Genomic DNA, 24,727 nt, shown 5'->3' on the forward strand with positions numbered 1-24,727 from the left:
GATGGAAAGTGTCATCTGTATCTAGAGAGAGAACTATGGAGATTGAATATGAATCAAAAAATAGTATTTTCACCTTGTTGTTATTGTTTGTTTGTTTTTCCCTTTTTGATCTGATTTTTCTTATACCAGCTTGATGAACATGGAAATATGTTTAGAAGAATGGCAGATGTTTAATCTATATCAGATTGCTTGCTGTCTAGGGAAGAGGGAAGGAAGAAGGAAGAAATATTCGGAACACAAAGTCTTGCAAAAGTGAATGTTGAAAATTCTTTTTGCATATATTTGGAAAAATAAAATGCTATTTTAAAAATGAAGAACCAGATATATAGGTGGGCAATAATACAAAGAGAGTGGGGTCCAGTTTTCAAATCCTGACCCAGTTACATAAAAATTCCTTGTTTCAGCATTTATTATACCCCTCATAGATCGTAATGGCTCAAAGGGGTCTCAGGGGTCATGGTATCATATGTCATATATCATAGTATCTCACCATAGTATAGATCTGGAAGAGACTTCAGAGGTGATCTAGTCCAAGCTCCTTATTTTATAGATGAAGATCCAAAGCAAGAAAGGGTTAAGGGATCTTAACTCAGCAGGCCCCCTTCAGTCAGACCATCAATGGCTGTCTACATCGGAGGGGCTGTCTGCTCGAGCCCACACTTGGATGTCTGCTTGACCAAAGATGAGGTAGAAGGTCACCCCAAATAAGTTAATGGCTCCTGAGAGAAAGAAGACATTCCTCCAGCCAGACAGCGTGTCCTGTGAACGTAAAACAGGGAAATCAGGCCCATGAAAACAAATGGCACTGGGCCAAGGAAAGGAGCAATGGAAGCTTTACCCCAGGTTGGTTAAAGGTGAGAGATGGACTAAAAGGAGAATCTATTAATTCAAGAAGTAGATTAATGAGGGCTCAGGAAGAGCAGGGGCCCCAGTTGTAGTAAAAAGCGAAGTCTCAACACAAATTGTTTTGTGTTTTTTTTGTGCTACCTTATTTATTTTATTTTAATTTTTAATAGCATCTTATTTTTTTCAAATACATGCAAAGATAGCTTACAACATTCATCTTTGCAAAACCTTATGTTCCAAATTTTTCTCCCTCTCTCTGCCTTCTGCTCCCCAAGACAGTAATGCAGGTTAAACATGTCTAACACTAATTCTTGTAGATCTGCCATAGCCCTGCCTCCAAGAGGACTTTCTCTTCCTCTAAAGAGCTTAGCAAACAAGTACTGAAGGTCTGTAGATGTGGGTAATGTTCCATGGTCAAGATAATGTTTGTGAAGTGTTCAGCCCAGTGCCTGGTTAAGTAGGCACTTAACAAATATTATTCCCTTCCTCCTTCCTCTCATGGAGCAAAGGAATTAAAGTTAAAACTTTAGACATAGAACATTGGAAGATAGAACATAACATAAGAACTTAGTCTAAGCATTCAAGAGAATTTAGACATTGGATTTTAAAGGAGAAGAGACTTTAAAACAGAAAGATAGAAAGGGGAGGAATCTCAGAGGGGAAAGGGACTTCATGTCACAGAATGTCACAACTGAGAGGAGCTTTAGAACCCAGGATGTCAGATCTGGGAGGGCCCTTAGAACCCAGGATGTCAGAGCTGGGAGGCCCTTAGAACCCAGAATGTCAAAGTTGGGAGGGCCCTTAGAACCCTGGATGTCAGAGCTGGGAGAGCCCTTAGAACACTGTTCTCTCATTTTTATAGATTCAGTTCTGTTCCAGAAATATTTGTTAAGCCCCTATTATATTCCAGGAACTCTGCTAGCAGCTTGGAAAAATACAGACAGAAATGAAATGGATCCTGCCCTCAAGGAGATTGCTTTCAACTGAAAGAAGATAATTATGTAGATGAATAAATGATCGGAAGGGAGAAAGTACTAACCACTAGGAGACATCTGGGAAAGTTTGAGAGAAATTTGAGTTCAATCTTAGAAGAAAATAGGAGGAAAATCAGAGCCAGGGAAAAAGGAAGTGACTTTCCAAGACCACACAGTTTTTGGTGGCAAAGTATTTTTTATTACTCTGGATTCCAAATGTATGGGTTTTTTTGATAAGTCCAGAGAACCTTTTGTTGTGGTGGTGTAGTGGAAGAGACATAGGAAGCATGGATCACTTTCCTGTGTGTTCCTGGACAAATCATCGATGGAAGGAACAAACATTAATAGGCATCTACTATGTGTGAAGAATTGTACTAAGCCCTAGAAATACAAAAAGAACACAAGACAGCTCTTGTTCCCAAAGAGCTCACATTCTAACTGGGTGAAACAACCCATAGAGAAAAGTTGAATTTCAGCATAGAGTCACAGCGGTCCTGAGGCTGGAGTCACAGGGAGATGGCAAGGTCCAAGGTCCTTAGCAACCATTGTTGGGAAAGATTGATAGGCTCTGAGTGGGTGAGGTTTGGGCTAAGGCAGGTGGTGGATGGGTCTCTAGGTCCCTGTGGTTCAGATTGGAGCAGGTGAACCTCAGTTTCTCCATGTCTAAAGTGGGGGTGCTATCTCCCAATGCCCCTCTGGACTTGTTATGAGAAGGCTGTTCTCTCCCCACTTACCTGACTGCTGAGGAATCCAGCCACAGTGGGTGCTGCCATTCCTGAGAGATTAGCCATGGTGTTAATGACTCCATGCAGAAAACCTGCGTACCTGAGGTAGGGAAAAAAGAACAGCAGAGACCAAAAAAGAGTTTTTTCCTTTTTTTACTCAACAACTTTTTAATGGTTCCTGACTATGTTTCCAGACCAGTCCTCATAGAGCATTGTCTAATGGAACAGGTACTTGGTGTGGAGGGAACAGTACTCTGTAGAAGGTCCCTTCAGAGGACACTTTCACCATTAGATCAGGAGCTATTCTAGGGTAGGGAATATCTGGCTACTTGTATCTCCAATGCTTATCACTGTGTCTGGCTGCATTATTTTTGTTGTTCAGTCATTTTTCAGTCTTTGTGATTCCATTTGGGGTTTTCTTAGCAAAAGATGTTGAATTGGTTTGCCATTTCTTTTCTTTCTTTCTTTTTCAAATTAAAAACATTTCAATTTAAATTAAATTTAAATTAAAGAATTAACTTAAAGTTTTTTATTGTTAAAATATATACACAGATAATTTTTGACATTGTCATTTCTTTCCCAACTTATTTTTACAGATGAGGAAACTGAGGCAAGCAAGGTGAAATGACTTGCCCATTGTCACATAACTAGTAAGTGTCTGAGGCTAGATTTGAATTCAGGTCTTCTGACTCTAGACTTGCTGTCCACTGTGCATCTAGCTGCCCTGCCTGGTATAGAGTAGACCCATAATGAATGCTTATTGGCTGACTAACTGAATGATATTCAATTGGTTAGGAATCCTTGACCCTCTCACCTTTTTGTGATCCGTGGCAAGGATCCAAGTGCAGAAAAGAGAAGGGAGGCACTATTGAGAAAAGGGGGGGGGGCAGAGACTGACCTGGGGGCAATGTCCAGGAGATTCATGGCAAAGCCAGCACCGGTCATGCTGATGAGGGTCATGGACAGAGTGAACAGGATGACAACGATGATGCGATTACAGCCGACGTACGGCACAGTGAGCACCAGGGCTGCCGGACACAGCATTCCTGGGAAAGACACAGGGACCGCATTTCCTCTGCTTCTTCCCTCTCCTGTCTTGGTTTACCTTGGTCTCTTCCTCCTTCTCCTCCCCAGTCTCCCCCACCCCAATTCTCTTTTAATTTCTCTGTTCTCCTCTTCCAGCTCCTTCTCCTTCACTCATTTACTTATTCCACAAAGACTTGAGTACAGGCCCAAGACTTGGGCTGGCTTCTCCACATACCACCCAGCCCTCCCTTTTAAATCTATGCATCATGTGTCCAGAAGGACTGACCCATGGGGCTCAGTAGTGGAGGGGAGAAGGGAGATGGAGCAGGGAGGGATCAGGCCCATTCTTACCTAGAGCTGTGAAGAGTTTCCTCAATGTACCCAGCTGGAGCAGGTTCTTAGCCACCAAAAAGTCTCCCAGGAGCCCTGTGCCTATTTGACCCAGCCAGTTCCCAATGTATGGAGGGGCACTCAGGAAACCACTCTAAAGAATAATCCAGGGCCAAAAGGCCCCCTGGAATAAGGAGTTGGGAGATCTTGGGGAGAAGGGAAAGAGAGGAAAGGAAAATGAGAGGGATTAGGATGAACATGAGAAAGGGTAAGAAGGGAAGAGAAAGGTAAGGGAGAAGAAGATAGAAAAGAGAATATTGGGAGTAATCCCTAGCTGAAGCGGCTTTTCTGCTGATGTCTCAAATTTAGTCACTAATGCGCCATTTCTTTGGACTGAGCAATATCCTTTCTAGGCACTGTTTTCAAATTCCCCCTGAAAATTACCACAGTGAGGTATTCAACATCTGGGACTAAAGGGTTGGAATGGGGAGAAACTTTAGATCACAGAATGTCAGAGCTGGAAAGAATCTTAGAACAAAGCATGACTGAGCTGGGAGAGACCTTAGAACACAGAATGTCATAGATGGGAGGGACCTTACAACATAGGAATCAAAGTGGGAGGCATAGATCCTAGAACATCAGAGCTGGAAAAACATATTAAAATATATAATGCCAGAGTTGGAAGAGACTTTAGAATGCAGAAATCAAATCCAAGAGACTTAAAACTTAGAACATCAGAGCTGGAAGAGATTTAGAACATAGAATATCAAAGCTAGGAAAAGTCTTAGAATAGAACATGATAAAACTGGAAGGGTTTTAACTTCAGAACATAGAAGTTAGAGCTGGGAAACTTACAACATAAAAAATCAGAGCTGGAAATACATCTTAAAATACAGAATGCCAGAGCTGGAAGAGACCTTAGAATGTAGAAGTCAAATCCAAAAGATTTAAAACTTAGAACATCAGAGCTAGAAAATATCTCAGAACACAGATTGTTAAAGATGGGACATTCTGAAGGAGAAGGAATGTCAGAGCTGGGAAGAGCATTAGAACAGAGCATGATAGAGCTAGAAGAAACCTTAGAATAGAGAAATTAGAGTTGGGAGTCTTGGAACCTAGAACATCAAAGCTGGAGGAAACCATAGAACATCAGAGTTGGGAGGAGCCTTAGTAGCTTTCTAACCTATCCTTTTTTTATTTATAAGTGAAGAGATGAATCCTGGAGAGCTAAAGTGATTTGCCTAAAGTCATTTACCCAAAGTATCAATGGCCCCACAACACAGAAGAAGTGGAGAAAATTTTGGACAATCTCAAAACCTTGGTTCTCTTCTCTGGGAGGTAGAGAGGGAGGAAGAAAAGGAAGAGGAGGGGAAAAGAGCAAAGAAGAAAGTAGGAAAGGTTTGGAGCTAAGCCCTTTTCCCAGATTTTTCAGCTCTCAGGAGTGAGAATGTTGGGAGGGAAAGTGACCCAAAACACCTCCTTTTCGAGATCCTTTGGTGATATATCACGCCCAAGAAAAGGTAGGGGCAGGGAAGACCATGGCGGCACTCACCTCCCTCGTGTCCAGGTGAAGGATGTGGTTCAGGTACACAGGAAGCAGGGTCAGCAGGGTGTAGAAGAGCCAGTCGCAGCAGAAATAGGCTACTGCAATGGCCCACAATGGCCGGCATTTCAGCATGGGGAGGAGAGGTAGTGACCAGCTGTGGCAGGGACCCTGGGAGAGAAATCCTCTTAGTGATCTCACGCTCAAAAACTCTGTACTTGGAAGTTCGAAGGCTCGGCTTGAAGTCCTGGCTCCGTCACTTGATAAAGACGTAACCATGGGCTGATGGTTCCTCCGGGGTCTCAGTCTTCATGGTGTTGTAGCCAGTATCATATAAGATCATAGATGATTTTTTTAAAGGGGGGCCTTTACTGGGATAGCCTCTGAAGGGTCCTGTCCCCATTTACAAGTTCAGACCCTAGCAGGCTGACAAAAGGTGGACCCCTACCTTCTGCGTTGAGTTCGATGTGATGTATTCCTTCTCTGTGACACTGATGCAAGGGTGACTGTCAGGATCTTCAAACACCAGGAAGAACCAAAGCAGGCCCCAAACACAATTCACACTTCCTAGAGAGCAGGGACAAGAAGAAAGGAATGAGAAATAAAGGAAACATTGTCACACTCCCCAAAGGACTTTCCTTTCCTTGTCTGGGCTTTACAACAATTCTAGGAGGAGGCAAGGCAGATATTCTTTTTTCTTAATGAAGTTCTGTATTTTTATCCATTTTCTTAAATATTTCCCAATTATATTTTTAATTTAATTTATTTAATTTTAATTAATTTAATATTCATTTTAAACAATTTCGATTTCCAAATACTCTCCCAATTTCTCACCTCTCCCCCACTCCTTAGGGAAGGTAAGCTATGGTTATTGTGTTTCTTAATCAAAGAAGATCAAATTGGGTCAACCTACAGCGTGTCCAAATGTGACTGATTATAACAACATGAGTTTGGAAAGCTCTACCATAGATCAGGTACAAATGGTCCATGTGAACACATGGAACGGAGATGTCTCTACATCTGCCCATCTCACTTAGGGTTTTGTTTTTGGTTTTTTGAGTTACTTTTATTCTGCTTTGCTCAAAGAGCAAGTGCCTCCTTCAATGTGGGTGTGCCATCTCTGGATGGTCCTGTGCCGCGGTCCACAAATGATTCCCAAGTTCTACGGAGATGCTTTGAGAGTATTTTTGTATTGCTTCTTCTGATGTCTCTGTGAGAGCTTCTCTTGTGTGGATTCTCTATAAAATAATCTTATAGCATTTTTTTATTGTAAGGCCTTCAAAATTCTCTTGGATCATTGTATTTTTTGAGGACAGCTAAGATTCTCTTGGGTGAATTGTCTGCAAAATAGTCTTTTAGATATGGCATTTTTCATTGTAAGGCCTTCAAGAATTTTTTTTTTTGGATCATTGCACTGCTGAGATTAGCCTTTCAGAGTCAATCATGATACAGTATTGCCATTACTGTGTACAATGTTCTCTTGGTTCTGCTCACTTCACTTTGCATCCATTCATGTAAGTCTTTCCAGGTTTTCTGAAACCATTGTCCTTGTCATTTCTTTTCTTTCTTTTTTTCCCCTGAGGCAAATGGGGTTAAGTAACTTGCCCAGGGTCACACAGCTAGGAAGTGTTAAGTATCTGAGGTCAGATTTGAGCTCAGGTCCTCCTGAATTCAGGGCTGGTGCTCTCTCCACTGCATTACTTACCTGCTCCTCTTATCATTTCTTATAACACAGTAGTATTCCATCACAATCACATGCCTCAATTTTAATCATTCCCCAGTTGATGGGCATCCCCTGAAATTCCCATTCTTTACTATCACAAAAAGAGCAACTAAAGTATTTTTTTTTAAACATAAGTCCTTTTCCTTTTTTTTTTTTTTTTGGTTTCTTGGGTCTACAAATATTCTTATGCCTATTTATACAAAGATCCAGACAGATTAATTTGCCCAAAGTCCCGTACCTAGTAAGTAGAAGAGACCAGAGAGAAACCTAGATTTCCTAAACCTTAATTCAACTTCCTCTTCTATTGATTACTAAATTGGAAGTCTGGAAGTACAAAATTTTTAACATGGGCTCAGTAGGGAGAGCAATTTGTTCATTGATGAGGGAGACATCATGGTGTGGGGCTGAAAATACCTGAAAATATCTTTCTATCTAGGACCTGACTGGGGCTCACTCATATCTACAGCTAGGCTGATGAACTTGAGACTATTCAGTTGCACTGATCATAACCTTGAGACAGAACCTCCATGTTTGCTTTGGATGCCTATTGGAGGATGTTGGCTTTGGCTATGGCCGCTGGGAGGGGAAGGGAAAGGAATTCTGTGTACCTGGCAAGGTCCCCACTTAATGCCTGCTTGATGACTTACCAAAGATGTAGAAGAAGGCTGGCCATCCCAGAGTCTGGCAGGTGATACCTCCCACCATCAGGGTGAAGAAGGTCCCTAGTGTGGTACCTGCAAAGGAACCCAGGAGGTCAGAACTGGGAGAGCCCTTAGAACCCAGGATATCAGAGCTGGGAGGGACCCTAAAAATATCAGAGTTTGAAGGATCTTTAGAATGTAGATATTAGAACTGGAAAGTTTCTTGTGTTCTAAGGACATCAAATGTTGGAGTGAAGTTGAGAGGGACCTTAGAACATAATAAGTACATAACTGTCCAGGACCCCAGAAAGCACATAGTCCAATTCTCTCATTTTATGGTTGAGAAAATGGAGGTTTAGAGAAGGGAAGGATCTTGTCCTAGGCCAAGTTTTGTTACTTCCCATTTCATCTAAAATGCGAAACAAGTGGGGTAGAGCACCAGCCCTGAAGTCAGGAGGACCTGAGTTCAAATCTGACCTTAGACCCTTACTACTTCCTGACTGTGTGACTCTGGACAAGTCACTTAACCCCAATTGCCTCAGGAAAATAAAATAAAATAAAATTCCAAACAAGGATCCCTTGTGAAGGAGGCTGTTGAACCAGAGGATGGTGGTTCGGAAGATAAACTTTTCAGAGATCCTGGTCTTATGGAGGGAAAACTTCCTAAAGGCTGGGAGCTATAGTGGTCTTATAAAAACATATCTCGGGGAATCTGGAGTCATGTCTGAGGTCCACCAGGAACACCAGGTCAAGAGCTTGGGCCCCCTGAGGTAGATGTGTGAGAAGTAACCAAGGGCGGCCCTTTCTTACCAGCATCTGCAAAATTCATGAGGCAGGTGAGTTCCTGAGGTGGGGCCCACTTTGTCCAGAGAGTGAAATAGGCTGGGAATATCACACCCTGTCACGGATGGCAAAGCAACCCGGTTATTCCCATGGCAAAGGTGACAATTCAGGTCGACATTTTCTACATTTGGAAGGTGAGGAGACCTTGGGGAAGACAGTGACCGGAATGGGGATGGGAGCCGTGATTCCATGGTGACAAAGCATCCCTTGAGGAGGAAACTACCTTTACTGGTGGCAGCTTTTGTGCCTTGTCTACAGCTTCTCATCTGAGAGAAATCCAAAGAAAGAAAAGCATCTTCTCCCCGTTGGCATGCTGCATTTTATGTCTACAAAGATTATTTGAGAGTGTAAAATTAAAGTTAGAAAGAATGTTAGAGCTAGGAGGGATCTTAGGAAGAGAATGCTCAATTATAATATGTTAGAGCCAAAAGGAAGCCTAGAACATGGAATGTTAAAACTTGAAGAAGCCTCATAGAGAATCTAGTTCAACCCCTTCATTATATAAATGAGACAGAATCTCAGAGGAGGTCACAGGGGCTAAAATCTAGGTCACTCAGCTCCTAGTTCCGTGTTCCTCCCACCACAACATGTGCACTTCCATCTTTAGCTCTCTTTACTAGACTTCCCTACTTCCACTCATGCTTAGGGAACAAGGGAGGAGGGTAAAGAAAAATAAATTCATGAAACCCAATATCAAGAATCTATTTGGTTCCCAATAAGACAAATAAGAAGGGGCAAAGCTTTTTCCATGTCCAATATTATGTTGAGCTCTTTAGACCACTATGTAGTACTACTACTAATGTTATTATGTAGCACAGTAAGTAAAGGACGGGACTTGGAATCAGAAAGAACTAAGTTCCAATCTTGCTTCAGATACTTAGAAATTGTGTGACTCTGAGTAAGTCACATAGATGCTATCTGCTTCAGTTTCCTCAACTGTAAAATGGTGATAATAATAATAGCACCTAGCTTCCAGGGTAAGGATCAGGTGAGACAATGCAGGCGAAGGGCTTTGCAAAAAATATAGCACAAATAAATGCTAGCTGCTGCTGCTGCGGCTTCTCCTCCAATTACTACTATTGCTACTACTACTACAACAACAATTATTATTACCACCACCATTACTACTATTCCTATTATTATTACCACTACTACTACTATTATGACTACTACTACTAGTACTACTACTATTATTACTACTCACTACTAGTGCTACTACTACTATTATTACTACTCACTACTAGTGCTACTACTACAATTATTATTACTACTCACTACTAGTGCTACTACTACAATTATTATTACTACTCACTACTAGTGCTACTACTACAATTATTATTACCACCACCATCACTACTACTTACTACTACTACTACTACTAACACAACTACTACTATTATTACTACTACTACTACTATACTAGTTCTGTTACCTTGTATGTCATTAAAAATAGCTTTTTATTTTAAAATGCATGCAAAGATAGTTTTCTATATTCACCCCTGCAAAACCTTGTGTTTCAAATTTTTCTCTCTCCCTTGCCCCTCTCCCTCCCCTAGATGGCAAGTAATCCAATATATGTTAAACATATGTAGTTCTTCTTTACATATTTTCACACTACCGTGCTGCACAAAAAAAAATCAGATCAAAAAGAAAAAAAAAGAGAAAAAAAAAAGCTAAGCAAACAACAACAAAAAATGTGAAAATGCTATGTTGTAATCCACATTCAGTTCACATAGTCCTTTTTCTGGATGTAGATGATTCTCTCCATCACAATCTTGGACAAGTCTTTTAACCATCCTAATTTCCTCATGTATAGAATAGAGATAATAATAGCATCTACTTCTTGGTTATTGTGAGAATCAATGAAATAATATATGTATTATACTATATAATACATAAGGTTTTGAAGCACTCAAAAACCTAAAAATACCATAAACATATTAGTTGTTATTATTGTGGTTGTTATTATTAATACCCAATACCCTCTTGGTGGTTACTAAGCACTTTAAAACACATTTTCTCATATGATCCTATCAATAGACCAAGAAATGCGAGAACAATTCTTCACCATGTTTATCATTATCATCACCACTGGCATCATTGTGTCACGAACACTCCAGATTCCTTCTGGAATATAGAATTAGTTTTGACCACATCATATCCTCTCCCTGCATCCCATCTCCATCATCTTAAGCACTGCCTTCCTTCAAGTTCTGGCCAAATTTCCTACAGGTTTCTTCTGTAGCTTTTGTAGTTCACCACACATAGCTTGCTTATCTAGCTGGCATCCTAATATAGTATTAGTTCTGGAAAGTCGATTCTAGCCAATGTTTAGTCCACTAGCAATGGGGAAACCAAGACTCTGAGATGTAATAATAATAATACGCCTGCATATGGTTAGGTAGGAGACCTAGCTGAAGTAGACAAGAATGAGAAACTTAATAGAGCCAAGTAGAAGGAAGGCAGCTTTCCTTCTGACGTGAATTGGATGGGGCTAGTCAGTTCTTTAGGGTTCCTATCATCAATGACAGTAGATCTGTCATTTCAGCACTCCTTGCTTCCATGTATAAAGGGAGGAAGTAGATACGGTATGACTGAATTTGTAAAGAGTCAAGGATAGGATGTGCTCATATACTGAATACTCAAGTCCATATAAGAGACAATAAAAACAACAACAGAAGTACCTGTGAGCAGTTATAACCTATGACTACTGCGAAGGTATATTGGAAAAAACTATGGTTCTGGAACTGGAAGACCTGGGTTCAAATACCACTCCTATATACTATCTATATGACAGTGGGAAGATCAATTTTCTCATTTTCCAAATGAGGAGGTTGGGGTAGCTGGCCTCTAAGGTCCCTTCCAGCATGAGATTTTTGATTCTAAGCTCCTACTACTAATAAGTAACATTCATATAGGGATTTAAAGTAACAAAACACGTTTTTCATAAAAACTCTTTGAAATGAGGTGACTTATTGGGTAGAAAGCTGGACATGGAGTCAGGAAGACTTGAATTCCATTTCCACCTCAGACACTTAATAGCTATTCAATCCTGGGCAATCCACTTAATCTCTCTGTACCCCAGTTTCCCCATGCATAAAATGAGGATAATAATGGTATCTACTTCATAAGGTTGTTGTTGTTGTCAAATGAGATAATATTTATGAAGTCCTCTGCAGATTTTAATGCCTTTAGAAATGCTATCTATTATTTTACGATTTTACAAATAAAGAAATTGAATTTCTGAGTAGAGAAATTCAAGGTTGCTCAGGTAATACACTGAAGAAACAGGACTTAAAATTAGGATTCTTTCTGTGCATGATGAAACCAAGAGAGGGCTTACCTGGGAGAGACCTCTCAAAGCCTGGATGAGGGCAAGGTAAGCCACACCACACTCTGCGGCTGAGGGGAGGAGAAGGCCAAGGATAGAGGAGAGGAGCAGTCCACTGCCCAGGACAGGCTTCCAGCCCACAATGCCTGTGAGGTAGCCTCCAGGGATCTGGGTGATGAGGTAGCCATAGGAGAAAGAACTCAAAAGGAATCCACAGGTTTCAGGGGTCCAGTCATAGACAGGGGCCTGGAAGAGTAGGAGACCTGTCAAATGACTAGGGGAGCAGAGGAGGTAAATGATAGGATCGGATGTGACATGATGTGATAGAATGTAATGTGATAATGTTATATAACAATAATAGTACATAACAGTAAAAGTACATTACAGTAATCAATGTGTAATATAGTATTACAATAATATAAAACAGTAAGTAGACAATACAGCATAATATTGTATAAGGGTCAGCTAGGTGAGATAATACTGGTTTTGGAATCTGGAAGTCTCATTTTCTTGAGTTCAAAACAGCCTCAAACACTTACTAGCTATGTAATCCTGGGAAAGTCACTTGACCCTATTTGCCTCAGTTTCCTTATCTGTCAAATGATCTGGAGAAGGAAATGGTAAACTACTCTAATAACTTTGCTGAGAAAACCCCAAAATTGGGTTAAGGAAAATCAGACATGACTGAAAGACTCCACAACATAAATATTGTATAATGAATACAAAATGTAGCATATTAAAAATATTATATATTATTATACAAGTATAAATACAATAGATGTATGACAATGTAATATATAATCAATGTGTAATATAGTATAATCAATATAATATAATCAATAAACATTTATTAAGTACCTACTATCACATAATATAGTATAAAAATAGAATATATGATATTGTATAATAGAATAAATAACATAGTATAATAGCAGAATAGGTGATGTTGTATAATAATAGAATATCGATCATGATACTTGGCACGGCTATGATAATTTATGGTTTACCAAAGCACTTTATGTTTGTCCTTATTTTCATTAGTAATTATAATAATAACCGTATAATAATTACCACAGCTGGTATTCATAAAGTACTTTAAGGTTTTCAAAGTATTTTGTGTTATCTCACTTGCTCCTCATAACAACCCTGAGAGATAGGTACTATTATTATCCCCATTTCACACCTGAGAAAACTGAGTCTCAGAGGAATAGGCAATTTGCTCAGGGAGGCACAGTGTCTGCAACAGCATTCCAACCCGTCTTGCTGATTCCGGGTCCAAAATTCAACCCACTCTGTTGATTCTTGAGTAATATTTTATTTTTTCCCATTTACATGTAGAAACAATTTCTAACATTACTTTCAAGAAAAAATTTAAGTTCCAAAATCTCTCTCCCTCTCTCTTTTCTTTCCTCCTTTCCTGAGACAGCAAACGATTTGATATACATGTTCAATCATATAAAACATATTTCGATATTCAGTATAGCTGTATATTCTTATAATTATCAAGCACAAGTGTTATTGTCCCCTTTCTACAGGTTAGGAAATCGAGGCCCAGAACATTCAGAGCCACAAGAGAATTGGGAAATCATCCAGTTTGATGCCTTCATTTTACAGAGGAGGAAAGTGGGAAAGAGGATCACAAAGTCCACATTTGGTGGATTGGAAGTCTAGGAAACTTGGATTTAATTGACACTTCTGACTCTTAGAAGTTGGGTAATCCTGGATAAGTCACTCAATGGAGTAGTCCCTGCCCTTGATAAGCTTTTATGCCATTGGCGCACTGCAGCCAGCTCAAATATGTTCATGAGAGCCAAATGTTCAATTTCCAGTTAATCTGTGGAAATCAGCAAATGTTATACATCAGGGTTTGATTATTTTGTTGACTGCTTAGATTTAAGAAAGTAATGGCGATTCAGTCATTTTTCAGTCTTGTTCTACTTGTTGCGACCCCATTTGGGGGTTTTCTTGACAAAGAAACTGGAGTAGTTTGACATTTCCTTCTCCAGCTCATTTGACAGATGAGAAATTCAGGCAAGCAGAGTTAAGTGACTTGTCCAGACTCACACAGCTATTACGTGTCTGAGGTTGGATTTGAACTCAGGAAGATGAGTTTTCCTGATTACAGGCCTGGCATTCTATCCATTGGGCCACTTGTTATCAAAGTAAGCAATGGAAAAAATAATTGTACTAGTTAAACTTAAAAGTGTGCTAGTATGCTTCCCCCCCACCCCCAGAGATCTGGTTATTAAACACTTACCTTTATGTGTATAAATAACTAATAGACAGAATAGAAAGACAACATGGCGTAGTGGATTGGGTGCTGGGATGGGCTGCCTTGCAGGGTTGAGTTCCTCATAATGGAAATGTTCCAGGGAATCCTTAATGGCTATTTGTTGGAGTTATTGCTCAGGTAGGGGCTAGACTAGGCTTTTCTGAGGTCCCTTCCCATTCCGAAATCCTAGGACTTCAAAAGTGATCTGAGCATAATCAACCTGCAGGAATTCTAATACAAATTTCACTGATGGCAAAGGAAAGGTCCCACTTTTCCAGAGCTTTCCTCTCTAGCACCTGCATGCAATAGGTATTTTATTTATATATTTTATATATGTATATATAATTATGCATATATATACACACATGTGTATGTATAATAAATATATATATACCATATATACACACAGTATATATCTCTCAAATTACTTCCCATTTACTCTCTCTCATATATATGTATATATATATATACATATATAAAATATATAAATAAAATATATTATACACACATATATACACATACATATTTGTGTGTATATGAATATGTATATATATATACATGCACATACAATATATACATGTATATATACATACATACTTCTTATTGTTCAGTTATATGAGCATTTTGTGCTGTCCTGTGAATGCTGCCATTCTCAGCAATACAATGATCCAAGACAATTCTACTTGCAGAGAAAGAACTGATGCAGTCTGGATGCAGATTGAGACATATTTTAAATTTTCTTTATTTTTCTTGTCGATTTTCTTTCGCAACATGATAAATATGGAAATGTTTTGCAATGACTGCATATGTATAATCTATAGTAAACTGCTTGTCAAGGGGGAGAGAAAAGGAGGAAGAGAGAAAATTCAGATCTTGAAATTTAAAAGCACAAATGCCAAAGATTATTTTTGTAGGTTATTGAGAAAAATTAAATTAAATAAATAAAATAAAAATCTAATTTAGTTAAATGAATTAAATTTTAAATTTTAAAAACTGAGCTACAAGGGTTTTTTTGGGGGGGAAAGAATGTTGTGGGGCCATCCCAAGTCTCTCCCCCTCCCCCTCCCCATCTGAAATGGTTTACTACCTTGACTTCTCTGTGCTGGGAGGTATTGTGGGGAACAGGAGAAGACTCAGGACACACATCTGCAGAGACATTGAGAGACACCTGCTGATCCGTGTTGTTCACCATGGCAACTATGGCAATGCTGAGGTCCACCCGCTGGGAGTAGGTGACAAAGAAGGAGACATGCAGGATGAAAGCCAGGCCCCAGCGGACAGAGCAGAGGCCTGGCACTGCAGGACAAAACAAGGGGTCAGGGCAACTGGAGAGCCAAGAGGCCCAAATGCCCTTTCCCCTCTTCCCTCCTTCCAGCTTCTTACACTTGCCTCTCTTTATGTACTCTAGCCTAGGTACCCAACCCAGTCTGCTTGCAATTCCCAGACTCTCCATTTCCTATTACCAAGCCTTTGCACTGGCTGTGTTCCTGCCCAGAGTACGTATACCCTGACATTTCTTTCTGCCTCCTAGTGGCCCTTAATGCCTTGAAGACTCAAATTCCTCCTTTTGCAGGAAGCCTTTCTCCCAGCCTCAGGCTTATGTCTGACACATTTATTCTCTCTCTCTCTCTCTCTCTCTCTCTCTCTCTCTCTCTCTCTCATATATATAAAATACATATGTATGTCTATACACATATATAAAATATATAAATAAAATATATTATACACACATATATATGCATGTTTATGTGTGTGAAGCTACACATATATTACAATATACATGTATATAAAATAAAAAACATCATACACACACACACACACACACACACACATATATATATATATACTTACTTATATGTAAATACACAGACACACACTTTTTTATTGTTTAATTATGTCTGATTCTATGTGATCCCATAGATTTCATCCATAGGGTTTTCTTGGCAAAGACACTGAATGCCTTCCCTTTTCCTTCTCCAATGTGTCTCCATTTTTGCAGATGAGGATCTGAGGCAAACAGGGTTAAGTGACTTGCCTAGGGTCACACAGCTAGTAAATGACTGAGGCTGAATTGGAACTCAGATCTTCCTGACTCTAGGTCCAGTACTCTGTGCACTATGGCAACACCTAGCTGCTCCTTACACTCTGCAAATATTATGTGTGTATATAGTAAGACACATGTTGTCTCTCCTTGGGAGCAGGGAGTATTTTTGCTCAGCTTAGTAACAAGCACACTGTAAACACTTGATAAATATTTGTTGACTGACAAATATGGGGACCTTGCCAAAGCTCTGAAAATTGCCCCCCAGGAGAGAAGCAGTGAGCAAAGCTTTTTAGTCCAGGCAGAATTATCAGTATGGAAAAAACTTCCAGTGATGCACATTCTATTATTTTAGGGCAACTACATGGTGCCATAGTGCATAGGATGCCAGACCAGGAGTCAGGAAGAATCATCTTCATGAATTCAAATCCAATCTGATACTAGCTATGTGATCCTGGACAAGTAACTTTGACTTATTTGCCTCAGTTTCCTCATCTGTCAAATGCAATGGAGATGGAAATGGCAAACCACTCTTGTATCTTTGCCAAGAAAACCCCAAAAAGGATCAAGGGGAGGAAGGAAATGACTGAAAAATGATTGAACAACATGAATTATAGTCTTTGAGATTTGCCTATGAATATTTATCACCACCACTTGCAGTAGAAATTAAATTTAAATTACTTTGCACTGAATGTGAACTACTGCTCAATAATAAATTATTATTTTTTTTATTTAATAGCCTTTTATTTACACGATATATACATGGGTAATTTTACAGCATTAACAATTGCCAAACCTCTTGTTCCAATTTTTCACCTCTTACCCCCCCCACCCCCTCCCCTAGATGGCAGGATGACCAGTAGATGTTAAATATATTAAAATATAAATTAGATACACAATAAGTATACCCGACCAAAACGTTATTTTGCTGTAGAAAAAGAATCAGACTCTGAAATATTGTACAATTAGCTTGTGAAGGAAATAAAAAATGCAGGTGTGCATAAATATAGGGATTGAGGAATTCAATGTAATGGTTTTTAGTCATCTCCCAGAGTTCTTTTTCTGGGCATAGCTAGTTCAGTTCATTACTGCTCCATTAGAAATGATTTGGTTGATCTCATTGCTGAGGATGGCCTGATCCATCAGAACTGGTCATCATATAGTATTGTTGTTGAAGTATATAATGATCTTCTGGTCCTGCTCATTTCACTCAGCATCAGTTCGTGTAAGTCTCTCCAGGCCTTTCTGAAATCATCCTGTTGGTCATTTCTTACAGAACAGTAATATTCCATAATTTTCATATACCACAATTTATTCAGCCATTCTCCAACTGATGGACATCCATTCAGTTTCAGTTTCTAGCCACTACAAAAGGGCTGCCACAAACATTCGTGCACATACAGGTCCCTTTCCCTTCTTTATGATCTCTTTGGGATATAATCCCAGTAGTAACACTGCTGGATCAAAGGGTATGCACAGTTTGATAACTTTTTGAGCATAGATCCCAACTACTCTCCAAAATGATTGGATTCGTTCACAACTCCACCAACAATGAATCAATGTCCCAGTTTTCCCATCCCCTCCAACAATCATCATTATTTTTCCTGTCATCTTAGCCAATCTGACAGGTGTGTAGTGTGTATCTTAGAGTTGTCTTAATTTGCATTTCTCTGATTAATAATGACTTGGAGCATCTTTTCATATGTCTAGAAATAGTTTCAATTTCTTCATCTGAGAATTGTCTGTTCATATCCTTTGACCATTTTTCAATTGGAGAATGGCTTGATTTTTATAAATTAGAGTTAATTCTCTATATATTTTGGAAATGAGGCCTTTATCAGAACCTTTAACTGTAAAAATATTTTCCCAGTTTATTGCTTCCCTTCTAATCTTGTCTGCATTAGTTTTGTTTGTACAAAAACTTTTCAGTTTGGTATAATCGAAATTTTCTATTTTGTGATCAGTAATGATCTCTAGTTCTGCTTTGGTCATAAAGACCTTCCCCTTCCACAGGTCTGAGAGGTAAACTATCCTATGTTCCTCTAATTTATTAATAATTTCATTCTTTATGCCTAGGTCATGAACCCATTTTGACCTTATCTTGGTGTACGGCGTTAAGTATGGATCAATGCCTAGTTTCTGCCATATTAGTTTCCAATTTTCCCAGCAATTTTTATCAAACAGTAAGTTCTTCAATAATAAATTATTAATAATTATCACATAACCATCAAAGTATTAAAGAAGTCTTGATAATTAATTCAAAATAACAACCTACATTTACATAGCCCTTCATGGTTCACTTGGTTCAAAGTACTTGAAATATTGCATATCTTTTTTGGTATCATTGCTTTTTTTATAATAATAGCTTTTTATTTTTCAAAATACATGCAGAGATAATTTTCAACATTCATCCTGGGAAAATTTGCGTTCCAAATTTTTCTCCCTCCCTCCTCCCCTTTCCCCTTCCCTAGACAGCAAGTAATCTAATATAGGTTAAACATATCATTACATTTTTTGAATCTGAGCCTAAAAAGCCTCTTGAAGGAGTCAGGGCTGGGATCATTGGTTATGTGTATTTTATAAATGAGGAAAGTAGGTCCATAGAGGAATACCATCCAGATCAAGGTCTCCCAGCTAGTAAGCCCTGGGATAGGGCTGGAACCCAATACTCATGACTCGGTCCAGCACTCATAACCTCCCACATTCTTTATTCTTCTTCCAAATCTCTTCTCTGCTCTCAGCCCTTTCCCTGTGGCCTGGACCTCATCCTAGTTTCCAGTGCCTCTCTTCCATATACAACTTAGCACTGGGGGAGGGGGTTTAAAATGTAATAGGGGCATTGGATGTTCTTTGATCTACTCACAGGCAGCAGTCTCCAAATGATGACAATATTCTGTATTCATACTGTCCTTTATCCCTATTTCCCAGGTGTCTTTATTGGCAAAGGAGATATAATTTTTCCCAGCTGGAAGGATGGGCTGAAGGATCATGGGAGGGGAAGCCCAGCGGGACTGAGGATGATCTTTTAAGTTTTTCTGAGAGGACAGGGGAAATGTGCAGACTTGTGCCTTAGCAAAGACCTGGCTACTTGTAAGGAAAGGGATCAGTTATCTAAAACTGAATAAAATTTTGAGCAGTCAGAACCCTGCATATAACTCAAAGACCTGCTTGAGGAGTTACCTGCTTGGGGAGAATTTTCTGTCTCACTGGGATTAGGTGAATTTACATCCTTTCCACTTTGTCCCCTCTTCCACTTCTTGTCCCCTGCTTCCTTGGTAAACTGACATCATTCCTCCTTAAAATTTATTTATTGGGAACCAAGATGGCAGAGTAGGACCTTACCAAAGTTCTCCCATATACCTTCCAAATATTTTAAAATAATAACTCTAAACACATTTTAAACCATCAGAAGCCACAAAAAGATGGAGTGGAAGAATTTTCCAGCCAAAGACAGCTTGGAAAATTCTGCAGGAAAGGTCTGTTGCATTGGAATGGGTCTGAAGCACAATTGTGGTACAGCCTGAGATAGCATTGCCCAGGGATCCATGAAACCAGGAATAGATGGTGGGACCTCTGAATCTTTGGCAAAAATGGCAATCTTTAGCACTCTCAGTCCACAGAGGGTCAAGGTCGACTCAGCAGGAAAGGTTTGGTGCACCAGGATGTGAGGGAAGCCCCAGTCTAAGATCAGGCTTTGAGAGCCATGGAATTAACAGCAGCAACCCTGTGATAACAGCAGAAACTGCTCAGCAACAGCAAACAAGACCCCTGAAGCTTGGGACATTGCACCCTCCACCCTGGAAATAAACCCCTAAAATCCAACTAATAGATTGGGAAAATATAAAACAAAAGAAAATGATTCTGAGCATAGAAAGTTACTATGGTGACTAGGAAGATCAAAATACACATTCAGAAGATGATAACAAAGTCAAAGCTCCCACATCCAAAACCTCTAAGAAAAATAAGAATTGGTCTCAGGCCATGGAAGAGCTCAAAAGGGAGTTTGAAAACCAGGCAAGAGAGTTATAGGAAAAATTGGGGAAAGAGATGAGAGTAGTGCAGCAAGGAAAAGAAGGTACAAAAGCTCACTGAGGAAAATAATTCCTTAAAAATGAGAATTGAAGTTTATGACTTTATGAGAACTCAAGATACAATAAAACAAATCCAAAAGAATAAAAAAATAGAAAAAAGGTTAAATATCTCATTGCAAAAACAACTAACCTGGAAAATGGATCCAGGAGAGATAATTTAAAGCTTATTGGTCTATCTGAAAGCCATGATAAAGCAAAAAGAGACTGGACATCATCTTTCAAGAAATTATCAAGGAAAATTATCCTGATATTCCAGAACCTAAGAGCAAAACAGAAATTGAAAGAATCCACTGATCACTTCCTGAAATATAGCCCAAGATAAACACTCCCAGGAATATTATAGCCAAATCCTGCAATTCCCAGGTCAAGGAGCAAATATTGCAAGTATCCAGAAAGAAATAATTCAGGATAACACGTTAGCAGCTTCTACATTAAAAGACTGGAGGTCTTGGAATATGATATTCCAGAGAGCAGTGGAGTTTAGATTACAATCAAGAATTATCTACCCTGGGGTGGCTAGGTGGCACAGTGGATAGAGCACTAGTCCTGAAGTCAGGAAGACCTGAGTTCAAATCTGGCCTCAGACACTTAACACTTCCTAGTTATGTGACCCTGGGCAAGTCATTTAATGCCAATTACCAAAAAAAAAAAATCACTCACTCAGCAAAAATAAGTATAATCCTTCAGGGGGAATGATGGACACTCAATGAAACAGAGCATTTTAAAGCATTTGTGATGAAAAGACTAAAGCTAAATAGAAATTTTGATTTTTAAATATAGGACTCAGGAGAAGCATAAGGATGGAATCAGGAAAGGGAAATCATAAAGTTTATCAATTTCTATTCGTACATACAAAGATGATACTTGTAACTCATAAGAACTTTTTCAATATTATGGCAGTTAGAAGGAGTATATATAGACAGAAGGCATAGGTATGAGTTGAATATGAAAGGATAATATCTAAAAAATAAAATCAATTGGTGAAAGAGGAAAGTATAGGGAAAAGGGAAAGGGAGAGGTAGAATTGTGTAAATTATCAGCCATAAAAGAGGCAAGAAAAAGCTTTTACAATGGAGGGTCAGAGGGGGAGACAAAGGGGAATGAGTAAATCTTAATCTCGTCAGAATTGACTCAGAGAGGAAATAACATACACATAATATGGGGTACAGAAATCTATTTTACCCTGCAGGAAAGTGAGAGATGAAGGGAGTATGAGAAGGGGGGAGAATGATAGAAGAGAAGGCATATTGGGAGAGTGGCTGGTCAGGAGCAAAACACTTTTGAGGAAGGACAGGGTGAGAAGGAGAGACTAGAATAAGCCGGGAGAAATATAGTTAGCAATAGTAATTATGAAAAGAATTTTGAAGCAAATTTCTCTGACAAAAGCCTCATTTCTCAAATGTATAGGGAACTGAGTCAAATTCCCCATTCCCCAACTGGTAAGTGATCAAAATGATCAAAAGCAAAGCATTATAAAAATCATGCATATCTTTTGACCTAACAGTACTAGCCATGAATCCATCCCAAAAGAGATTTTTTAAAAAGGAAAAGAATCCATAAGTACAAAAATATTTGTAGCAGTTTTTTTCTCAGAGCAAAGAACTGGAAATTGAGGGGATGCCCCTCAATTGAGAAATGACTGAATAAATTGTAGTTTGGGATAATGAAGGAATATTATTGTTCTATAAGAAATGATGAACAGGATGCCATCAGAAAAAAACCTGGAAAGTCCTCCATGAGCTTAAGCAAAGTGAAATGTACTGTGTACATAGTAATAGCAAAATTGTGAATGACTTTGCTATTCTCAGCAATACAATAATTGAAGACTACTCTGAAGGATGAAAAACGCTATCTGTACCCAGAAAAAGAACTGAGTATGTCTGAATACAAACCAAAACATACTTTTTTTAAAACTTTCTTTTTTTCTTGAGGATTTTTTTCTTTTTTTGGGGGGGGAAAATCTATGTTTTCTTTTGCAATATGACTTTTATGAAAATATTTTGTACAACTTCACATGCGTCTTCTCAATGAGGAGGTAGGGGAAGTAAGGGGGAAGAGTGCAGAACTCAAAATTTTAAGAACAAATGTTTTATATGTAACCAGGGAAAATAAAAATATTTAAAATTTTAAAAAGAAGTTAGAGGAAAAAAGTTTATTAACTACCTCAGTTGTTATATCTCCAGGATCTCCTTTTTATGAGCTATCTAACTTGAGAATTCAGCTCAGTTGAACACATGCAGAAAATTCAGAGCATACAGAAATTATAGACAAGCAATACCTTTACTTGGGGTGATAAAATAGATATAATTGTAACAACAAACACAACAGCATCTATTGATAAGCAGTGACCTACAGTGAAACCCGAAGTGAAATGTGTCCATTTTGGGGGCATTATCTTTTTCCTCTATAAAAAGAGGAGGTTTCCCAAGGCCTATTGAGATGAAACATTTTATATTTTATGTTCTCTTAACATCCTAATATTCTAGAATTACATTGTCTAAGATCCCTTCTCAGTCTAACTTTCTGTTTTTGTTTATTTTTTGATCAAGGCTTGTGAATTCACTGAGAGAGGAATGCCCGGTGGAGAAAGCAAATCTTTTGATTTATAAACTCTAAAAGTGTTTCATTTTGTCTTCCCAGAACCCAATACAGTATCTAGTACATGGTAGCTCCTCAAAGGTGCTTACTGATCCATTGATTGAATAGAAGGCTTTGTGGGTAGTGAGATGTGGAATGGCCTGTCCAGGAGCACACAGCCAGTACACCTCAGAGAGGGGATTTAAAATCTGATTGTCTCCATCCCTAGGCCAACTGTTCTGTGTTCTAAGCTCCTGTCTAGCTATAATATTCTACAAAATAAAGTCTATTTAAAAACTGACAGTTGGTGTTCTAAAGTCTCCTTTGGCTCTGTAATTCTCTACAAGTGTAATTAGCATGCTTCCTTCCTAAAGTCCAAAGGGTTTCATGCTTTCCTTCGCTATAAATGTCCGAGAGGAGTGATGATGGAGAGAGCACGGACCCTGATGGAGGCCATATGGACTAGGAATTAGATATTTACTAGTTGTTTGCTCCTGAGCCAGTCATTTGATCTCTTCCATACTCAGTTTGTTCATTAGTAAAAAGTGAGGGAAATAATAGCACCTACTTTCCAGAGTTATCTCAAATGAGGAAATGGATACAAACATATTTGGTAAGCCTTGAAATACTATCTAAATTTTAGCTGCTGTAACTGTTACTATTATTTAGTTGCTACTGTTATTATTAATGTACCTTTCTCTCTGGGGAGCTGCTCATCCAGGAGAGGTTGGGTACTTTCTCCATGGATCTCAGGGGTTAAACTGTCATCCTCCATGCTGAGTTGGAGACCTCTTCTCGTCCCCTTGGGTACTTCGTCTTTTTTGGAGCCTGTTGGGGGAAAGAGTTATAGCTGGGGCACGGAGGTTTCTGTCTGTTGTGTGGCCAATCAGGGATATCACACACAGGAATCAGGAACACACACACACACACACAAGTATTCAACAAAGAGACAACAAATGCTCATTATAGATTAAGTCCCTCAAGATTCCCTATTCCAAGAAATATAAGGGACTCAGCACCATAAAAATAATGTGCTTCAAGTTCTGCCAGTTTTGACATTCTGTCCTAAGGTCCCTGCAACTTCTGCCATTCTGTGTTCTAAGGACCCTCCCAGATCTGACATCGTAGCTCTTAAGTTTCCTTCCAGTTCTGACCTCCTGGGTTCTAAGGGCCCTCCCAACCCTGACCTCCCGGGTTCTAAGGACCCTCCCAGCTCTGACCTCCCGGGTTCTAAGGGCCCTCCCAGCTCTGACCTCCCGGGTTCTAAGGGCCCTCCCAGCTCTGACCTCCTGGGTTCTAAGGGCCCTCCCAGCTCTGACATTCTACAATCTCATCCCTTAAGGTTACTAAATGTCTACAGTTTTCCTTTTCCTTTTTTTCCCTTCCCCCATGCCCCTATTTCCACTACAAGTGAACTCCAACCACCCTGCCCCCACCTAGCCTCCATAGACTCCTTGGCTCCTTCCTAGGCTGGGGGGGAGTAAGCTTTGGGCATTCTAGCAGAGTAGCCAGCGGCAGACCCCTCCTCCCACCCCACTCCCACTCTGTCTCCTCCTCCTGCTCCATCAGCATCTGGCCTATGATTCCAGGATAAACAATCCAAGCTTCGCCAGCGGCCAAGAGAAAAGCATTTGGGGACCTTTGTCCTCACCTGACTTTGGACTGGCAGGAGCTGGTCAGCGAGGGTCATGTGAACATGGAGCCACGTGATAGCCGATCAGCGCCTGTAGCTCTGGCTGTGGAGCTGCTGGTCTGGCCAGCCTC

General features: G+C 39.5%; 1 protein-coding gene across 4 annotated transcripts; it reads right to left on the bottom strand.

Annotated features, from left to right (window-relative positions):
- Positions 1–259: 259 nt before the first annotated feature.
- On the bottom strand, positions 260–24,727 carry LOC100921329 (sodium-dependent phosphate transport protein 3). Of its 4 annotated transcripts, none has more exons than XM_012545472.2 (12): positions 24,615–24,727; positions 23,657–23,791; positions 15,342–15,550; positions 11,995–12,228; positions 8,619–8,706; positions 7,815–7,901; positions 5,893–6,011; positions 5,454–5,615; positions 3,923–4,055; positions 3,444–3,591; positions 2,555–2,645; positions 260–759 (listed from the first exon to the last, which is right to left on the bottom strand). In XM_012545472.2, the coding sequence occupies exons 2-12, from the start codon at positions 23,736–23,738 to the stop codon at positions 616–618; spliced, it is 1,497 nt and encodes a 498-aa protein (XP_012400926.1). In that variant the 5' UTR covers positions 23,739–23,791; positions 24,615–24,727; the 3' UTR covers positions 260–615. The 4 variants fall into 4 exon arrangements, with proteins under 4 accessions (XP_012400926.1, XP_031818479.1, XP_031818477.1 ...); XM_031962619.1 differs by lacking the exon at positions 24,615–24,727 and adding an exon at positions 24,400–24,590 and having other exon boundaries at positions 15,342–15,400; XM_031962617.1 differs by lacking the exon at positions 24,615–24,727 and adding an exon at positions 24,400–24,590.

This window comes from Sarcophilus harrisii, chromosome 3 (assembly GCF_902635505.1).
Source record: "Sarcophilus harrisii chromosome 3, mSarHar1.11, whole genome shotgun sequence".
Lineage (NCBI taxonomy): Eukaryota > Metazoa > Chordata > Mammalia > Dasyuromorphia > Dasyuridae > Sarcophilus > Sarcophilus harrisii.